The sequence below is a fragment of the Terrapene carolina genome, unplaced genomic scaffold (genome assembly GCF_002925995.2).
Source record: "Terrapene carolina triunguis isolate 2854851 unplaced genomic scaffold, T_m_triunguis-2.0 Scaffold89, whole genome shotgun sequence".
NCBI classification, from domain to species: Eukaryota; Metazoa; Chordata; order Testudines; family Emydidae; genus Terrapene; species Terrapene triunguis.
In genome coordinates this window covers 16593709-16612659 of record NW_020664440.1, presented here as the reverse complement: position 1 = coordinate 16612659, position 18951 = coordinate 16593709, and the positions used below count along the sequence as shown (strand labels likewise).

Here is an 18951-nt window from a genome sequence, read left to right as displayed (position 1 = left end):
AAAAGCTCATTGCTTATTGGGGCCATTCCCAGAAGCCTGACAAAAGAAGGCTTTCTTTGAACTGTTTTCTTTGGGGTTCCTTGTGTTCCAAAGCCCTGACCTCAAGCACATGGTACAACACAAAGAATGCTGGGCTAATAAGATCAACAGTACTGCTGTTTGAATAGTGAAAGAGCAAATTTTAACCCATCCTTGGTTCTTTTGTGTATGTAACTGAAGTCTGGTTTATTAGAGCCTAACAGACTCTCCTGCCGAATCCCCTTCCAGCAATCCCATAGGCAAAAATGTATATCAATTAGAAAACATTTTTACCGAGAGTCCTTACCCATGTTGTGTTTGTGTTTGTGGGTTTTTTTCCAGAAATTTAAAGAGTATTTGAATGGCAGTAACCTTATCACCAAGCTCCAGGCTAAACATGACTTACTGAAGCAGACTCTTGGAGAAGGTGAGTCCTAGGGTAAGGTCCAGAGAGAAACGTTGCCTCTCACATCAAGATTTCAAACCAGACCTTGAACTTTTCAAATCTCACTTTCCTTTCCCTGGGTGAATGCTGGCCTCTACAATTAGTTGTTTCTGCTAAGCTTAACAGAAGACATGCAAAAATATTCTTGACCTGATCACCTTGATTTTTGACCGAGAGTAGACTGTGAATTCAAAATGTAAATGTTAGGCTGCATTATTGCTGCTTACACTGCCAGGTGCACTGGTGCCTGCAAGGATTCAGCCCAGAATTACAGCTATACCCAATCACGCTTTCTCCAGCAGCAACCAAGGGGTTAACTGCACAAACCCAAACCCAGTGGAAGCTATTTTAACAGGGATGCTGTATACTTCACTGTTTTCATTGGCAATTAAAGGGTCATTTTTCAAATACGTTAGGCTTCCAGATTAGGTTTTGAACATTAAACATTTTTATGAGCACTGATATGAATTGAAATGCTTGCAGAAATGTAATTTTAAATTAAATTCCGTGCAGCGCTGAAAATCCAAAGCCAGCTGCAGCAGCAGCTCTGTGCTAAGCATGGAGACTTGGCAGTGAACCTGACTGGAAACACATAGTGGTTAACCTTCTGGTCTAGTTTCACTTTCCAAGCAAGTGAAATGAAGAAAACCAAACCAAACAGGACACATGGTGAAAAGTAATTGGATATTTAAAACCCTTTCACTTTTAATAATCAGGGAGTTGTGATGGTGGTACAGTAAAGAAATTTAAGAACATTTATATGATTTTTTTTTTTTATCCTTGACAATGTTCCTGAGTCGGTGAAGTGCTGAGCACCTACAACCCTCATTGAAGTCTGCAACTGTTAACGACAGGCACTGACATCAAGTTGATGTGTGCTGAGGCCCCAGCACCTTCCCTTATGGGAAATCCTACAGATTTCTATAGGTTTGTGGATCATCCTGTGGAACAGAATAAAAAGAGACTTTTATCCCTGCCCTAGAATTCTGTAGGATGGTTTAGAAAATCGGTAGACGGGATCTTTATTCTTTAGTCAGTTCAGTAGGTCTTTTAGTAGGAACCTCTATTAAATTCACTAGGACTAGGATAACCTGGGGTAATATGCATTCCTGATGGTCTGTATTATTGAATTACAAATGATTTCACTGCAGTTAATATCTTGGACAGACTAATTTCAGTTAATGTGTAAATTCAATTTCTTTAATTGTAGGGGCCTGGTCTTAGTGAAAGATTCCACTGGAAGGAAATGTAGCCTCCTGAGAAGCCAATTGGGGTTTCCCAGGAGCACTAATGATGCTGTTCAAAAAGGAAGACTTTTTATTAGCTTTATAAAGCTTCTGAGCTTTAGACCACAAGGGGACTCCTCATTTCTGATTGGCAGAGGAGATGCTCATGACCCACACATGCCCTCTGTGTACATTCACGTTCATATGACTACATAAGGGAACTGGGAACTTGAAGGGTATCTTCAGGCTGAACAGGAGTGTGTTTCAGCTACCCAAGCAATAGGTCTGAACTTAGTCCATGCACTGTGTAAACTGCAGATTCATCCCCTCCCTGTGGCTTGGCTTTATTTACAAAGCAATGAGACCCTATAACGGTCAGCTCACACCTTGTCCCCATCCCCAGTCTTGGCTGCTGCTAGAGTTCCTCCTTCAGGCCTGATCCAATCCTGCCGGAGAGCCATTTCCACCTGCTTGTATGCAGATAGTCACCCGTCTCAGTGAGTTGGGGAAAACCCACTTAACTCTTTCCCACCTACTTAAAGAGTAGAGTGTTTCATCTACCTGCTAACACAAGACGGTGTTTCGGGCAAACGTTGTTGTCCTGTTACAAACCTCTTATAGCACCTTGGACTTGTGGTCTACAGTCTGAATCTCCACTCTCTGCGTAGGGGTCTCTGTCATCCCTTAGCCACAGTTTCATTAGGTTTAAGGCCGCGATTGAGGAAACATCTTAAGCACATGCCTAAGTCTATCCCTATCCAGGATAAGGCTTAAGCACATGCTTTAAGTTAAGTAGCTGCTTAAGTGTTGTCCTGAATAGAGACGCTTTTCTCTCATTGATACCTAACACAGGGATTTTTAGCTCTATGGGAACAATATATATTTTTTGTGTATTCTGCCCAGTTTGCAGAAGACTGAGATGATTTATAGCCGTGGATAGTTGTTCCACAATGGGAGAGAGGATACTTATTTTTAAAGTTTAAAGAATCAGCTGTCTCCAATCTCATTTTAGTACTACAATAAGCATACTGCTGATCTTAATGTAATACAAATTAATTAGCTTTTGTTGTCTTTTATCCCAAACATATTTTCCCCTCCAAGTTTTTAGCTTTAGAACCTACCTTTCCCTTAGATCCCGTGATTTATTGCATGCAGTGTGTTCCTTAAACAGAACTGCATCTGAAGAATAAAATTTTAACATAAGAAAACTGTCATGGTGGATTCATAGAACTCTATGAAAATACTTTCCTCTCCTAGAATTCTCAGTACCCTGGATAGCCCACTAACACACTGCAGTAATAGAACAATAGCAGTCTGTTCTACATTCTTATCGGGGTAGTCCCATATTTCAAATGAACTTGGATATGGATCTCATTAGATTTAGTCAATCACTGTACATTGCCAGGCAGAGCTCCCAGCAGCTGTTTCCAAATTCAGGCTTTGATATTTTGGAGGAGGGAGGGGTAGGTGGAGCAAAGGGGAAGGGATAGCTCAGTGGTTTGAGCATTGGCCTGCTAAACCCAGGGTTGTGAGTTCAATCCTTGAGAGGGGCATTTAGGATCGGGGGGGGGGGCTGTCAGGGACAGTACTTGGTCCTGCTAGTGAAGCTAGGGGACTGGACTCGACCTTTCAAGGTCCCTTCCAATTCTCTGAGAATACCCTGTTTCCCCGAAAGTAAGACATCCCGCGAAAATAAGACCTACTTCCAGTTTTGCCTCTCGCTGTAATATAAGGCATCCCCCGAAAATAAGACCTCCCCCGATAATAAGGCCACCCCGGAATATAAGGCCCCGAAGCTCCAGGAAAAATAAGACCTCCCCTGAAAATAAGACCTAGCGCATCTTTGGGAGCAAAAATTAATATAAGACACTGTCTTATTTTCGGGGAAACAGGGTAGATATATCTCCATATATTGTTATTGTAAAGTGTTTAGTAGAAATCTGACCCATCTGGGCTCTTCCCGTAGATCAGATCTTAATGCAGAGAACAGGCCTGTTTTCTTGATAATACTAAGATGATACCATCAATCAGTGTGTAAAATGATTGGACTCCTGATGATGCATTGCTAATCATTGTTCCCATAACTAGAAAAACTATGGCAGTGCTTAGGAGAGAGAACTATAGTTAAGGTTGCAAAGAGTCAGTTTAAACTCCATTTTTGTTCCCTAAGAGCTGTGTGAAAAAAGCCACAGGTGTGTCACAAAATTTCACGTGAAAATGTTGAGCATTTCATTCCAAGCTCTCAGGTGATTCCAGCGTTTAGACTTTCTGCAAAAAATCCACCAAATGGCCATTTTCAAACTGGATATTTAAAATGGCACATTTCAATGTGACCTGATTTTTATCTGAAGGAAATTTGGCATTTTCAAAACACTGTATTTTTTTGCTCAAAAGTAGGAAATTATTTGCTGCAGGGACCTTAACTTTTGTATTTCCTGACTCTCCTTGATTTTATTGTACCACTTTAGTGTCCCGTTATCATGGGGTGTAATATTTTTAGAGGAAAACCAGTGAGATTTATCAACAGCTTTTCTACTGGGGGAGGAGGAGAGGTTGGAGTCAAAAATGCCATAGAGGTGGCAGGTCTGGGAAAGGATGGTTGAATGGCCAGCTGTCCAGCAGAAGGGAGGTGGAGAGGAGGGCTTTTTCACGATGTTGAGTTTCAGACATATCTAGAAAGAGATGTGAGAGAGACAGTCATGTGAGTCCGCACAGTGCAGGAGAGGTTCAGGTGGGAAAAGAGTTTTGTGAGTTGTAAGTGTAACCCACTGGTGAGTGTGTGTTATCGCTCCCTCTCTGCATCCAATCTGTCGGGGATATGAGTCTGTTACAGCCCCAGGTACAGAACCTAGGCTTGTTAGCTCAAGCTGTAGCAGCTCATGCTTTTATCTCTGGAGGTCCCCACTTCAGTTACAGGCTTGATGGCCAAGATGGTGGCCGTCGCACAAGCAGAGATGGTGTTTGAACTTGTGTGATCGAACAGTGTCGCTCAGGACAGTGTGTAGATGGCAGTGAGGAGTCAGCTGAGGTCTGATATCTGGCGACATTGTAGCAGGGATGTGAACTTGAATGTTTCCTTTTATGTGCCATACAAAATAAAGAGGAAATCAGCTTTTCAGGCCTTCGCAGAAAGGCACAAACAGCATGCGAAATTAGTTTACAATTTATCTGTGGAATGACATAAACTTATAAAAATGAATAGATCTTATCAGTGATGTGCTGCCGTTTATATAAAATCCAAGCACTATAAATACATGAAGGGAATAAGAATATTGACAGCCAGAATAGAGTCTGCCTGGATATGATTAGATGGTCTTTTATCTCTTCGGAAAAGCTGAGCTACTGAATACTCCACTGTATTAAGATGCTATTAGTGGCCCTTCATGAGGCAGTGGGATAATCTCAGCTCACTCCCCAGGGGCAACAGTCCTTATCACAATACTGTGTTCCTGTTTGGTTTGGTATAATAATCAGACACAAGGGTCAGTTCCTCGGCTGGTATAAATCGGGATAGCTGCACTGGTAGCAGTGGACCTGCACTGATTTACACCAGCTGAGGACCTGGTTGGTTTTTACGAGAGGCAAGAAGACACAAAATACTATCTCTGGGATCAATCCTGAAAATAAACCATTAACATCAGTGGATTGCGAGGGGATTCCGTGGCTCACAGGTTAGGGACCGTGACTTGTAAAACTTCTTTCAGTGGAGGAGTTGTTAGTGGGGTAACATAGCAACAAACTAGAAATCTTCGGTACCATACAGGACCTTCAGGCATATTCAGTTTCTCACCTGTCACAAGCAATTAACTGACAGCTTAAGTGTGTGTGTGTGAGAGAGAAAACAGCCCACGTCCTTGGCACTGATGTGAAAACGAGATGGAAATTCATGTGCAATTTTTCTTTCTAGGTGAAAGAGCTGAATGTGGCACAACCAGGTAAGAAGGGTTTCGTCTGCTTTACCCGCTTGGGGAGGGGGCTGGCTCACTTTTTCCGAGGGATCAAGACCCAGGGAAGACATGGCTTGATGTGTTGTTTATTGACACAGCACACTGGGTTTACAATCCTCCAGCTGCCCTGTGCTGGGCTATGCCGTGCGACAGGGGAGAGGCTGAAACCCAGCTCCCCACATCAGTGGCCTGCTCCTCTGCTGCATTGTCTAAGTGGATTAATTAGAATGATGACAAACAGGCCCTTGTTTTGCTGCAGTGTAAGTTCCAGCTGACTAGCTCTGAAGTGCCTGGAAGTGCTGTGTCAGCACGGTGCATTGCAGTGTCTCGATAAACGTATCTGAAGTTGTGCTGTATTCATAGCCAGCCTTAGGACTGCACGACACATGGGTGTCAACCCTCCCAACCCAGTCTCCAGCCCCTCCCTGTCCACCCGCTGTTCAAGCAAGGGCAGGACCTGCTGCATGGGGCTCCAGGTGATGCTGGGGTGACCACCCCAGATCCAGCCCTTTTAACGGGCAGTACAGAAAATGCTGGTGCACCCCACAACTTTCCATCCAAATGAAGCAATTGATGGAGCTGAGAGTAGATGTAGGAGGGAGGGGCCTTTTCCATTGCATTTTCCGAATGCTCAGTACACAAAGCCATTGAGCTTAACTTTAGCAGCTTGCTATGAATTTGTAGGATTTATAACAATAGGATGTGGGTCAGTGGAGCTGCCAAACCCCTCCCCACAGCTTGTAGAAACCCCTCATAATCTTTTTATAGCCCTGTTTCAGTTTTTCATAAAGTTTTCAATACCAGCAGAAACATTTGATCTTATAAATGCTGAAACATGCTGGCTGTTGTGGCTGCATTTCCAGACAGAAAAACAGCTCCTCTAGCGTTCTATGGAGCTCTCTCTTCAGCAAGCTATTCGGGGTGCCTTGGGCCTTTCCAACTGGCTGGAAATGGAGGCATACTGCCGGAGTTAACATGCCTTAGAACGTCAGCAGGGCTGAGAACTGACCAGGATTCTAAACAGAGGTGGCCGGGGCCAATCACATGCGAACACAGAGGTTCCCTTCTCCCCTAGGCAAGAATAACCCATGGCGGGGACTGGAAGGTGTGTGAATTTGAGGAATTCTTACATCAGGGTTATCTGCTGTGTAAGAGGTACATGGCTCAACTTCCCAATCTGCATATCTCCCAAGATCCAATGGAGGCAAGAGGCATCTGCTCAAATGCCTGCTCACTCACTTGTTGCAAGTCCTGGATAGCTGATTCTGCAAGAATCATGCTTCCAGGTTCTTCCAAGGCTACCAGCTACCCCAGGAGCCACTGATTACCTAATTACTGGTCCTAGTTGGAGCCATAGTTGGCTGATCGCAGACAGAGCGATAAAGCCAATTGTGTCCAGCGTTGTCTCTAATGATGCCATGTTCCAGCCCAGATGAGATTGCATTTCAGTGGTAGCAATACAGCCTGCAAGGCACTTTGTGATCCTCTGATGGAAAGGTGCTTTGGTAAAGGACTGATTGATTGGTGAAGGGACACCAGAGTAACTAAAGGAAGACCAAAAACTGTACCTAAACTTTGCTCTTAAGGAGCTTCCTTATCTGGGGCGGAAGCGACTGGGACAGTGTCACAGACCAAAATAATCAGGGGAACGAATAACTCAGGGCAGGTCTACACTAACCCCCCAAGTCGAACTAAGGTACGCAACTTCAGCTATGTGAATAACGTAGCTGAAGTTCGAAGTACCTTAGTTCGAACTTACCTCGGTCCACACGTGGCAGGCAGGCTCCCCCGTCGACTCCGCGGTACTCCTCTCGCCGAGCAGGAGTACCGCAGTCGACGGTGAGCACTTCCGGGTTCAACTTATCGCGTCCAGACAAGACGCGATAAGTCGAACCCAGAAGTTCGATCGCTCGCCGCCGAACTACCGGGTAAGTGTAGACCTACCCACTCATGAGTGAGGGATGACAACACAGCACTCTGCTGCTTTTGTTGTTTTTTTGTCCCCGAATTAGCTTGTGCATCACATAAACAAACAAATGAGAAAAATCTCCTCCTCCCGAGGCAGCACTATAAGCACTGTCAGAATGGCCTTCCGACTAAATCCAGCTGGAGGCCAGAATGCCACAATCTTTTTCCTTCAGGGCCTCACCCAGCTAGAGGAAATTATAGAGCAACAAACATCCTCGGTCTCTTTGGTTTATATCACAGTCATCTAACTGAGAATTGGATGGGCTCTTCGCTGCACTGTAACGGTTTCTGCTCCTGAATTGTCAGTTGAAGGAATGGCTACAAGCAGCAAAAGTGCCTAGAGTCAAATTGTTTCTTTTAATTAAAGGCACCGGATTTATGTGTCAGTGGATCATGACTCTGTCACCTTTAACGTTTAGAGTTGTTTGTAAATTATTCTTATCGGTTCAGCTCAGCTCTCTGAGAAATTTTGCAGGAAGGCTCTTTGCACTGATTTTAGCCAGACTCATTAAAATCCCCTCCTGTGATGTGTTACAATACAAACATCCAGAACATTTTGTGGCGGTGAGGATGAAGGTAGAGTGGAATCATGACAGTAGGACTTCATGCCATTTTTCTCCTTCAAGGTCTAGATATTTGAGTTCTGTAGACTTGAATTTTAGAAGATATAGTCACATTCTGAATAATGTCAATAAGAACCAACTGGCTAAATCTCCACCCAATGCACTGAAATAATCCTCCTGTGCGTTCATGGGCTACATGTCCAGGGGTGTTGAGCACAATTGCCAGTGATGTCAGATGGGGCTGCAGGAGCTCATTGCATCTGAAAATCAGGTCCAAACACCCCAGCAGCGCATAGGGCAGAAGCTAGTATCACTTGCCAGCCATTCCAGCTATAAAGGCAGTGGGCCCAATGCCGCTCCTACGTAAGTGTATTGTCTTTGTGGAGTTGCTCGTAATTGCCCTGGTGTAAGTGGATGGGGCGCTTGCCTGGGACTTGGGAGACCTGGGCCCTGTTGTAAGTTCTGTGCTATGGGACTTGGGTGAGTCACTTTTATGTGCCTCTGTTTCCTCTCTCACCCTTTGTCTATTTTTGACTAGTAAGTTTTCAGGTCAGGGACTGTCTCTTACAGAGGGCAGGTCTTCACTACAGGGGGGGGTCGATTTAAGATATGCAAATTCAGCTACGCGAATAGCGTAGCTGAATTCGACGTATCGCAGCTGACTTACCCCGCTGTAAGGACGGTGGCAAAATCGACCTCCACGGCTTCCCGTCGACGGTGCTTACTCCCACCTCCGCTTCGATCCCCGAGAGGTCGATTTCTACCCGCCGATTCAGGCGGGTAGTGTAGACCTAGCCTCAGTGTTTGTACAGTGCCTGGAATAATGGGTGCTGCTCTCTGTTGGGGCCTGTAAGCACTACTGTGATTCCAGCAGTAATAGTAAGTGAGAGACCAGAATCAGGCCCAATAGTTGCTTCACTTCAGATTCCTCCTTCATATACCTGCCCCTTAGGATGCCCTGACACTTCCCTGCTGTCTATCAGATGCTCCCTTTACTTGACCATTGTGGACTTGAACTACTTTTTGTGATTTATTTTTAAAAAATCTCACTGTTTAGAAAAACCCACTGGGAATTTGAAACAAAGGGAATTAATTTTGACAAAGACAGAGCCCTAAATATGGTGCTGTTTTTTTCCCCCCACCATTCCACACTGTTTGGTTTGTTGCCAAAGGGTTGTTATAGAGGCTGAGTTGTGCACTTCAGCTGGTTACTGCTCTGTTGTGCATGAGTGCTGGCCTCTGCAGGGTTGCATGGGGTGGCTGGGGGCTGTCCTGACTTTAAAATTTAAAAACGACATTGAAGCATCCATTTTGAAGGGGAAAAAATGACAAAACCCAGGAATTTTGACCAGCATTTTTTTCTTACAGCTATTTGCAAATTTTGGGCCTAAGTTCACCTGCGTAGACAGTGTCCCTATGAATATTTGTAATTGTAATCTTACAAATAAAAGTTAGCTGCGGGTTCTTTGGAGGTGCCATCACTTTCCTCTTAATTGCTGAGTTCCCAACACTAGGATGAGATCTGTTTGGGAATAAACAGTTTTGCCCTGAGTGTTTTCTGTAGGTTAGCGTTGGCGTAATTGGGGTCTGCCAGTGAATGGATTGAACTTTTCAGCCGCTCTGAGAGTTCTCTCAGAAGGACAGTGTGATGAACTGGCGTAAGTGGCAGGAAAATGTTAAAAACCTAGCAAAGGGCCAACGCTGGCCTTTACTTCTGTAAAAATGTCACCCCTGCTTCGAGCCCAAATCCCAAGCAGGGACTGTGATACATGTTGTCTCGGAGAGTGAAAAACAAACCACAGCTTATCAGAGGTAATAGACAAGGTCTTGACCAGAAATACTAAGCAGCTGTATTAATTTCTGGCATGGAGGTGACAGGTTCTGTGTGTGGCAGGAGAAGAAGATTGCTAATAGTCCATCATTTATTAAGATCCTGGCTAGTCACCACAGTGCGCAGCTTTTAATTTCCTGAGAGGGGAGTGTCTTATGATGGACCACTAGTAGCTTGTCAGAGTTGTGCCTTGTAGCAACATCCTGTTAGAGCTGTCTAATTGCTGCTACTCTGCTGGTGATCATATCATGTGGCATAGCTGGACAACTTTGGGAGATCATGGTGGGTAATGGGCTGCGCTGACCAGGCGTTAGGTGATGTACAGGCTGGTGGGAAGACACGGTCCCTGCCTCCAACAGCTTACAGTGTAAGGCCCCGATTTTGCAATGAGCTGCCCACAGAAAGGCTCTCCCACGCATGCTTCCCTGGGGCTCATCACAAGATTGAGGCCTAAACCGTACATCCAAGGTCTGTCAGCACACACAAGGATCTCCCCCTCTAGACGCTTAGCTAGGGCTTTGAAATAATCAAGAGTCTGCCCTAGAAAACCCATGTGAGGTTTTACGCTGAGCCCTGGCCTGGGACATCGAGAGTATAGTCAGTGCTGTGTGGATTCCCAAACAATGTGGGCATAATCAGTAAAACTCTGTGACTTGATTTAAGTAATTCTCAGTAAGTGGGGATGCTTGGTAGGAAGATGCCAGCGGGGGGAACAGATACAGCATCCGTTTGGAGCCAATGCACTAGTCCTCACAGCGAGTTTCCCCCCTTCCCCCGCCCGTCCACCCGCCCACCACAGCCTATGAAAGCTTTCCCTGTCAATGTATTTATGTTGGTGTTTTGATTTTTTTTGTTCCATTTCTCCCAGGCCCCCATGTCTTCCCCCTAAACCACAGAAAATGAGGAGACCTAGGCCTCTCTCAGTCTATAATCATAAACTCTTTAACGGCAATATGGAAACGTTCATTAAGGTACTTGCTGGCTGACAGTGAGAGTCTATGAACGCTCTGAATGTAATGGTGGTTTTTCTATCCTAATTGCTAACTCATTTCCTCTTTTGGACCTGGTCCTTCCTATCCACTGTGCACACTGTTAACACGGCTAGTATGCTCTCTGCCTCAGTGAAGATTTCCTTCCATATCTGTTCTCACCCACGGTGCATTCATTACATTACTTGTCACGCTACTGTCCACACCAACTGGGAGGGATGAGATAATGGTAATGACCCTTGTGGAACAGTGTGGAGTCACCATGTCATTCTTGCCAGTCAGCAGGTTAATTGCAATGTGCCATATCTTATCACAACAGGCGTAGCTGTGTTGGCTTTCTAAGTTGCTGTTATATGAACACCCTGGAAGTAAACAGCATTACTCCCACCTGTCATAGAAAGAGACTTGCAGAAGATCAAGCAGCAAAAAATAAAGAAACTCCCAAAGATCCTGGTGTTCCACTGATGGGGGTCCTTTGTGTCTGGGGAAGGAAAGATAGCACTATATATATATATATATATATATATATAGCTAACACCTAGACTTTTATTTTTAAGAGGAGTGTCGAGCAGGGGTGAAGCGACCTCACAAGAAAATATTGTCCTTCGAGGAGGATTCCCTGAGCAATGTCTGATTAGAAACTTTAAAAAGAAATCAGAACATTTTATCTCCTGTTTTCATGGCTACAGGAGGAGATAAAATGATTCATAAACTCTCACAAATTGCCTCCCTGTTGTAGAGAATGTTAGCAAAGCAGACTTGAAATGTTTTGTTTAGAGGTGGCTGAGTGGGAGGATTACATATTCTATGCTTTTCTTAACCCTCCCCCCAAAAACAAAACAAAAACTAGTCAATTAGAGCCAATGTGGATAGGTGCTGATGCCCTCCAGTCAAATCCAGCGCTGGCAGAGCGGATGAGCCTCCTCTTGTAAGGTGTTTTATTCTAACACAGGCTGGGGAATGGAAGAACGGCTGAAATAGAAGTAATGTGCTTGTGTCACCATAGACTCTGAGTCAGCAGTCCATCCTTATTTGGCAAAGCATTTAAGCTGGTGCTTAATTTCAGTCATGTGCTTAAATGCTTTGTGAACTAGGGGCTGTAGAAAACAAAAACTATAAGCAATACATGGGAGAAGAATGTCAATGTTTCCCTTTTATTACTCTTCCATCACAGGAGCAAATGGTTTCTTGAAGAGCCGTAGCGGCTTTGGCTAAGTGGCCTGTTACACTCTTTGGAAAGATCTAACTTGCTCTGGCAGTGCACAGTGTGCATCTTTGATAACTTTTTGGATCAAATTGTTTTTAAATTACAGCGGTATCAATCCAGATTAAATTGGTTGATACCAGTGAAACTAGGAGCAGAATGTGACCCTTTATTATGCATATAACTCAGAATCCACTTGGCCCATTCAGTCCGAATAAACTGCATAGTATAAGAATAATAGTACAGATCTTTGAAGAGGCCTTCAAAGTCTTTCCCCTGTATTCCCCAAGGGTTAATCTAATTGCCTAACTACTGATCCTCCAAAATCTAATCCTGCAATACATTCTGTTTGTGAAGGGATGAGAGCTCCTTTGCTGCAGATGTTTCAACTGAGACTGGAAAGAGCATGAGAGAAAATATTGTAGTGAACAGCACTGAGAAAAGCCTGGATTAGACGAACTAATGGGCCTTTTCCATCCCTGTTTTAGATTATTCTATTATGCTACTTTAGTGCAGCCATAAACCTAAAGGCAGTGTTTTTAAATGGGGAAGTGCATTGTCACAAATATACAGTCCAGACATACAAAGCTATTAATCTTTTAATAATTATAATTTTTCCATTCTTAAATTGATTTTTAAAAAGGCAATATTGATTAAAGTCCAGCCTGTTAAATATTGTTCTGGAGTAATTAGCTGCACTGGAAACCTATCTGAAAGGACTAGCGTCCTACATAATGAGCAGAGTCCTGAGGGAAACCATTGTTCACATATTTAGAATCCTAGGGATTTCTGCACCAGATCAGACCCACAGTCCATCTAATCCTGAACCTTGTGCCCAACAAAGGCTGGTACCAGATGTGTCTGCATAAAACCCCCTGTAGTGGACAGTTATGGAAGTTCCTAGCTAACCCAGGGCAGTTAGTGATTAACGGATGCCTTGAACACAAGGGTTTTCTGTTCCCAAGAATTCTCTGTTCCCTTCTTTTTGAGAAGCCGGGGCACCACACTTCCCTCTGAACATCTATGGGATGTGGGTAAAAAATAGAAGCCCACTTTGAATACAGTGATGGGAGGGAGACACTGGGCAGTTCAGTAGCAGGAAGGCAGAAGGAGGAGGAATGGCACGAATCTGGCAAGAGGCTTCTGAATTCTCCTCAATCACTGAGGCTCAGACACTGCATACTAAGCAGGCTTTGGGGGTGAGGGTGGGGGGAAGTTGGGAGCTTGAACTGGATCTTTCTAAGCTGCCATTGCATTTGAGCTTTCATGGCCTCCAGAAGATATGCTTACTTTAACTGATCTTATTCTTGCTTAATCTTTTCTTTTTTTCCTGCTCTGCTGCTTTTTTATGTTATCAGAGGAAGAAGGAATGCTCGAACAAGGAACCAGGTATTTACTAGAGGGCCTCCTTTCCGAAACCAAACAAAATCTATGTGAGGGATGCATTTGTATCCCTACTGTAAAAATGTCCACTTCCAAAGCCCAACCTACCTGCAGACCTTCCCCAGTCTATTGAGGGGCCCTCTGAGAAGTGGCTTAAATACGAGAACAAAAGCCAAAATTCATTCTAGCATGAGGCCCCCATTTAGGTCCATAGTTAATGCATTTCACACATTTTTTGTCACTTCTGTGACAATGGCTCTTTTTTTTAGACTAAAATATTCTTTAAATTCTGTAACAGAAGCCTGTTTCATCAGACAGGTATAATGCAAGGCTTGATCTGGCTTATAATTACGTCTTTGAAATGGAGTAGCTGTGATCCAGTTTCATTTGTCCCTTACGTTTTGTTTTTCAGTCAACCATATAAGGAGAATTAGCTTTTCGCACACATTAATAGAGGCCTTTTCCACGAATAATTGACTTCACACAAGTGTACTCAGCATTGTTTGATGGCTTGATGTTTTTAGCACCTCCTTTTCTTGCTTATTCTCTTACTAAACTCAATGGCGCTGATCTTCAAACCTGAGTTTTTGCAATCTCTATTTGAATAAGCTTCCAGTACATTGTTGTCGTCAAGCTAATAAGCTCTTCATTCTTTATTGAATTTATTTATTTTTTTTAGGATTCAGGACAGGCTATCCCACTTGTAGTTGAAAGCTGCATCCGATACATCAATTTATATGGTAAGCTAATTCCTCATTTGCTGATAGCTACCATGGAAGCTGTTGTGTAAAAGAAATAAAGTATTGATGATGAAAGATAATAGAGGAGCCAGCTGCCTTGACCAGTTGTATGGATGTGAGTTATAAGGATATAAACTCTGATGTAATATTGTATACATGATAAATATATGGGTCCTATATGTGCTTACTTGGGGTTAAATTGTTCACTTGGACCCTGATCCAATGGGAGCCGGTTGTGGTATTTGATCTAGGGGGGTTGGAATAGAAAAGGCAAAAGCAGAAATAAAACCTTAATATGGTCCCCTACCTCTCCCTTTCTTGCACAAAGAGGCAGATGTAGCCTATGCAGAGCTTATCAATTTCTTTAGCAACAAAAACCAGTGGAGGCACTTCAGGGGACGCTCGCCTGGCATGTTTCAAGTCCGACACAGTGCAGTCTAAGTCACTACACGCTGGCTCTGGGCTGCCCTTTACCTGTCAGTTTTGCCTCTCGTCTTTCAGATCGCACCTGCCCCCACTTCAAATTCTTTTTTCATTGCAAGTGTTTGTGTTACTAGGGAAGGTTGCGGTTGAGGGGAGCCCGTGGGGCTGTTTTCTGCTTGAGATTTTGACAAGCCAGGGCAGGAAGGTTTAACATCAGCTCTTAATGGCCATGTCTGTATAATGCTGTGTGTTGCTCAGTGTGGAAAATGCAGACTTCTGCTATGTGTCTTTCTAGGGGTGAGGTATAGGTTTTCTGGAGCATGAGAGTTGGTTCTGACTTCTTTTATGTATTTATTAATTTGGGGGTAATGGGTGGGTCCATTGCTTTTACTTTCCCCGGGATTGTTCTTTACCAGATTCTGTGGAGATTGGCATATTAACCCCCATCAGATTCCAGCAGAACAAAACAACTGAAATTCCAAATTTTGATGTTGGCTTCAATGCACTGGAACAAATCAATCAATCTCTCTCTCTTTCTCTTCCTCCCTCCCTTCCTTCTTTCCAGGTCTTCAGCAACAGGGTATTTTTAGAGTTCCTGGGTCTCAGGTTGAAGTCAATGACATCAAGAATTCATTTGAAAGAGGTATGTGAGTAGCCTGTGGACCTGCCAAGGAACCTAGATGCAGCTAAGAGTGTGATTTCTGGGACCTCTCCTCCTATCCATCAAGGAGACCAAGATTAAGGGTGGATTTTAAGATATCTAACTCCTCCTTTAAGGGCTTTAGAAAATCACACCCTAATGGCCTTTAGACAGCGTACCATTTCCCGGATAACAGAAAATGGGGATGATGAAGACCTTTTCTTGTCCCTCTGTGCTTGATAGGGCCAATGCAAAATTGTGCACGTTAGCTGCCCTTTATTACTCTTATACATAGGAAAAAGACTGACAAACTTCACAAAGGCTCATCTTAACTCATAATACAGGGAGTAAATGTTAAATTGACCTCCAGATGACATAGTTTATTAAAAATTAATAACAATGAGCCTCAGCCTGGCAAAAAGCACCCAGACATATAAGGGTTGCGGGATTGGGCCTTATATTTATATCAAAATTGCTCTGGGTGAAATTGTATGGCCTGTGTTAGACAGGAGGTCAGAGTAGATGGTCATAATGGGCCCTTCTGGCCTTAGAATCTGAGACTCCATAAATACTTTAAAATAGCTGTTGGTGGTTGGGAAAGGTTGTGAGCACATGACCACCACTGAAGGTTCCAGCTGTGGTTTTCCAAGCCAACTAGGGGACTTGGATGCCCAATTACCATTCATTTTAATAGGAACTGGGCATCCAAATCCCTTAGGCAGCTTTGAAAATCTCCGCCTCCAGACTTATCACCATACAATGCACTTGTTGAGCTGGCCAATACCATTCCATTGATTTCAACGTAACACAGGTGAGGTGGGACATGATTGCATCATCCAGCAGGTCCCATCTTTTGAGGCTGTCCCGTACCACTGTGTCATCCTTCCTTGAGTTGTCTGACACACTGAATGCAAAAGATGTATTGGACTGAAAATGAGGGAAAAAGAACCAAATAATTCTGCTAACCTTCAGGAATGTTTTAAAACCCTCACTGTGACAATTACCCACATCCCCTTGATTACTATATGCTAGGCTATAGCATGTCTCCGCATGATGCTGCTTAACACAATATCTTATTAAGCCATTGACGTGCTGGGAAACTACACAGTGTTACCATTGCATGTGTTGCTTTTTTATCAATGCAGAGCTTTTGGTTTTCCAGTTCTAGTTAGCTGAGTGGTGCTTGCTGCCTAATTCAGCTAGGAAAGAATGCTGAAAATAAATCTTTTGTGTGTTCAGGTGAAGACCCTCTCGCTGACGATCAAAATGAACGTGATATTAATTCGGTTGCTGGGGTCTTAAAGCTGTATTTCCGAGGACTGGAAAACCCACTGTTTCCTAAGGAAAGGTTTCAAGATTTGATATCTACTATAAGTAAGTACCAACAATGAGACACAGGTAGGTTCCTTTGATTTTTGCAGCTACAAGACAGTGTCCTCCCAACAGAGAAGCAGTGGTAGATAAGCCCATCAGTACAGATAAGCATCAAAACCTCATCCGAACCTCTTCTGTCTGCAAAATTGGGCTCAAACAGCGAGAAGAACCTCAAGAGACCAGTCTTTCTCATGGTATTTCACCATTTGCATTTCACGTCCCAAACAAATCTGGAAAGTGCTGAGGGATGTGAACGGTCAGGGGTGGGATTGTTTCAGGTACCTTGAACCTTACAAAGTTTGGGTTTGAATTTCAGGGTGAAGGTTCAGGTTGATTCTTATTCTTTTCAAAACATTCCACACTGCTCTTCTCAAACTAATGGAGCTGGGGAAAAAACCTCAGACTTAATTATATTTCTCTCAATACCTCCTGGTTGAAGTGAATATGTATTGCCAAGTGATGGACACTCTTAGTGCCCTTGAGGGAAAGGGGAACTGGTGGGATGAACCTGCAGTTTTAGAAATAACAGGGGAGCGTGATGTGCATTTTTGCATAAAATGCTTACTCTTAGTTTTATTTTGCAAAAGAAATATCCAGAATGTATAGACTTCAGTCCTAGTCACAAAGCACCTGTCAAAATATGTGAATAGTTCTAGTAGGACTATTCAATTGCTTAATGATAAGCACACGTTTAAGTGCTTTGCTTAATCAGGGCCTTTACTGCTCATGTCTAACCTCTCCCTTCAATGTTAGTGTTCAAAAATGCTAAGGATTCAGCAGAACCTGAAGAAATGGGTTATATCTAGGGGTGGGTGACATTCAAATTGGCCTATTTCTACTAAGATGTGCCTACGGTATGCACATTTTTCCAGCAACATAGGTTTGTGTCGATAGGCTTAGGAAATTGATTGTTGTCTCATATTTTTAATGTATACAATGGCCATTCCTGTCAAAATGTTACATACAGCAAAGTCTGTGAGGCAGAGGGTGTATGTGTGCAAGCATCCCACATGATGGAAGCAATTTCCACTAACAATTTCACAAAATGAAAGTGCTGAATTTTGCACGGTTCTAGCGTACATGCTGCTGACACAGGCTGCCTCTTACAAAGACAGTTGCAAGCAAGGCTAAAAAATGTCTTGATCCAGCCCCCACTGAAGTACATAGGCGTGAATGGGCATTGGATCTGGCCCAAGGTCCCAAGTCAAAAAGGTAGGTAAGTATATGCTTAACCGTAGACACATAAATATTCCCATAGGAGTCAATGTGACTACTTATGTTCTTAAAGTTAGGCATGCACTTAAGTACCTTGCTGAATTGGGGCCAGTTAGCACAATTATAAGAGCCTTTGGGAGTGATTCCTAGCATACATCAGTGGTTAATTTTCTGGTTTCTTTTCTGAGTGTTTCCTTTTCTTTTCTTCTTCCTTATCCCCCTTTTAAAAAAAATCTCTATATAGCTTTTCTTCTCCTCTTTCCTAACTTTCTTTTACATCAAGTGCTGATGATGGTACGTTTATAATAAATGTCTTCCTTTTTTCTGTCCGATAAATGTGTGCTATATAATATGTCTCTCAACCTAAATGGGTTGGGAAAATGTCTACATCTGAAAACCACTCAAAAACAAAATGCTGTAAAATGATCAAGCCTTGTACTTACTGTTCTGATCCACGAGCTTACTAAGGCAGAAAGGTTGACTCAGCCAAGAAGTCTCTCTGGACTCTCTACTGCAGTAAAACAGAAAGCCTGTTTGATTTCCCTTGGCTCACGCTAAAGTATTCTGAGTGACTTTTTGCAGCAGGTGGCATTGCACGTGTCATAGCGCCTTTGAATGCCCCGGAAGGCTGCAGTGCCATATAACTCACTGTTTATGTGATACGAGAGCATCTTCCTTCCTTAACAAATGAGACGCTGCCTGTCACTTTTGCTCAGCTGGGAGCTGAGAGTTTACATGGAAACCTTTCTCAAATGCACATGCCAAAGAAATGGACATTAAAGGAATTCTGATTCTAGAGCAGGGGTAGGCAACCTATGGCACGCGTGCCAAAGGCGGCACGCAAGCTGATTTACAGTGGCACTCACACTGCCTGGTCCTGGCCACTAGTCCGGGGGGTTCTGCATTTTAATTTAATTTTAAATGAAGCTTCTTACACATTTTAAAAACCTTATTTACTGTACATACAACAATAGTTTTTAGTTAT

At 43.4% G+C, this 18951-nt stretch overlaps 1 protein-coding gene across 2 annotated transcripts in view; it reads left to right on the top strand.

The window, feature by feature from the left end:
• Positions 1 to 18951, top strand: part of SRGAP3 (SLIT-ROBO Rho GTPase activating protein 3) — a 225978-nt gene that overhangs the window by 187376 nt on the left and 19651 nt on the right. Inside the window, exons 10-15 of one of the 2 annotated variants that reach the window (XM_024217104.1) lie at positions 361 to 445; positions 5597 to 5624; positions 13550 to 13580; positions 14254 to 14314; positions 15303 to 15380; positions 16617 to 16751. In XM_024217104.1, the coding sequence (XP_024072872.1) occupies positions 361 to 445; positions 5597 to 5624; positions 13550 to 13580; positions 14254 to 14314; positions 15303 to 15380; positions 16617 to 16751 (418 nt within the window). Of the gene's footprint in view, positions 1 to 360; positions 446 to 5596; positions 5625 to 10866; positions 10970 to 13549; positions 13581 to 14253; positions 14315 to 15302; positions 15381 to 16616; positions 16752 to 18951 lie in introns of both variants that reach the window. The other variant, XM_024217103.1, reaches the window with a different exon arrangement.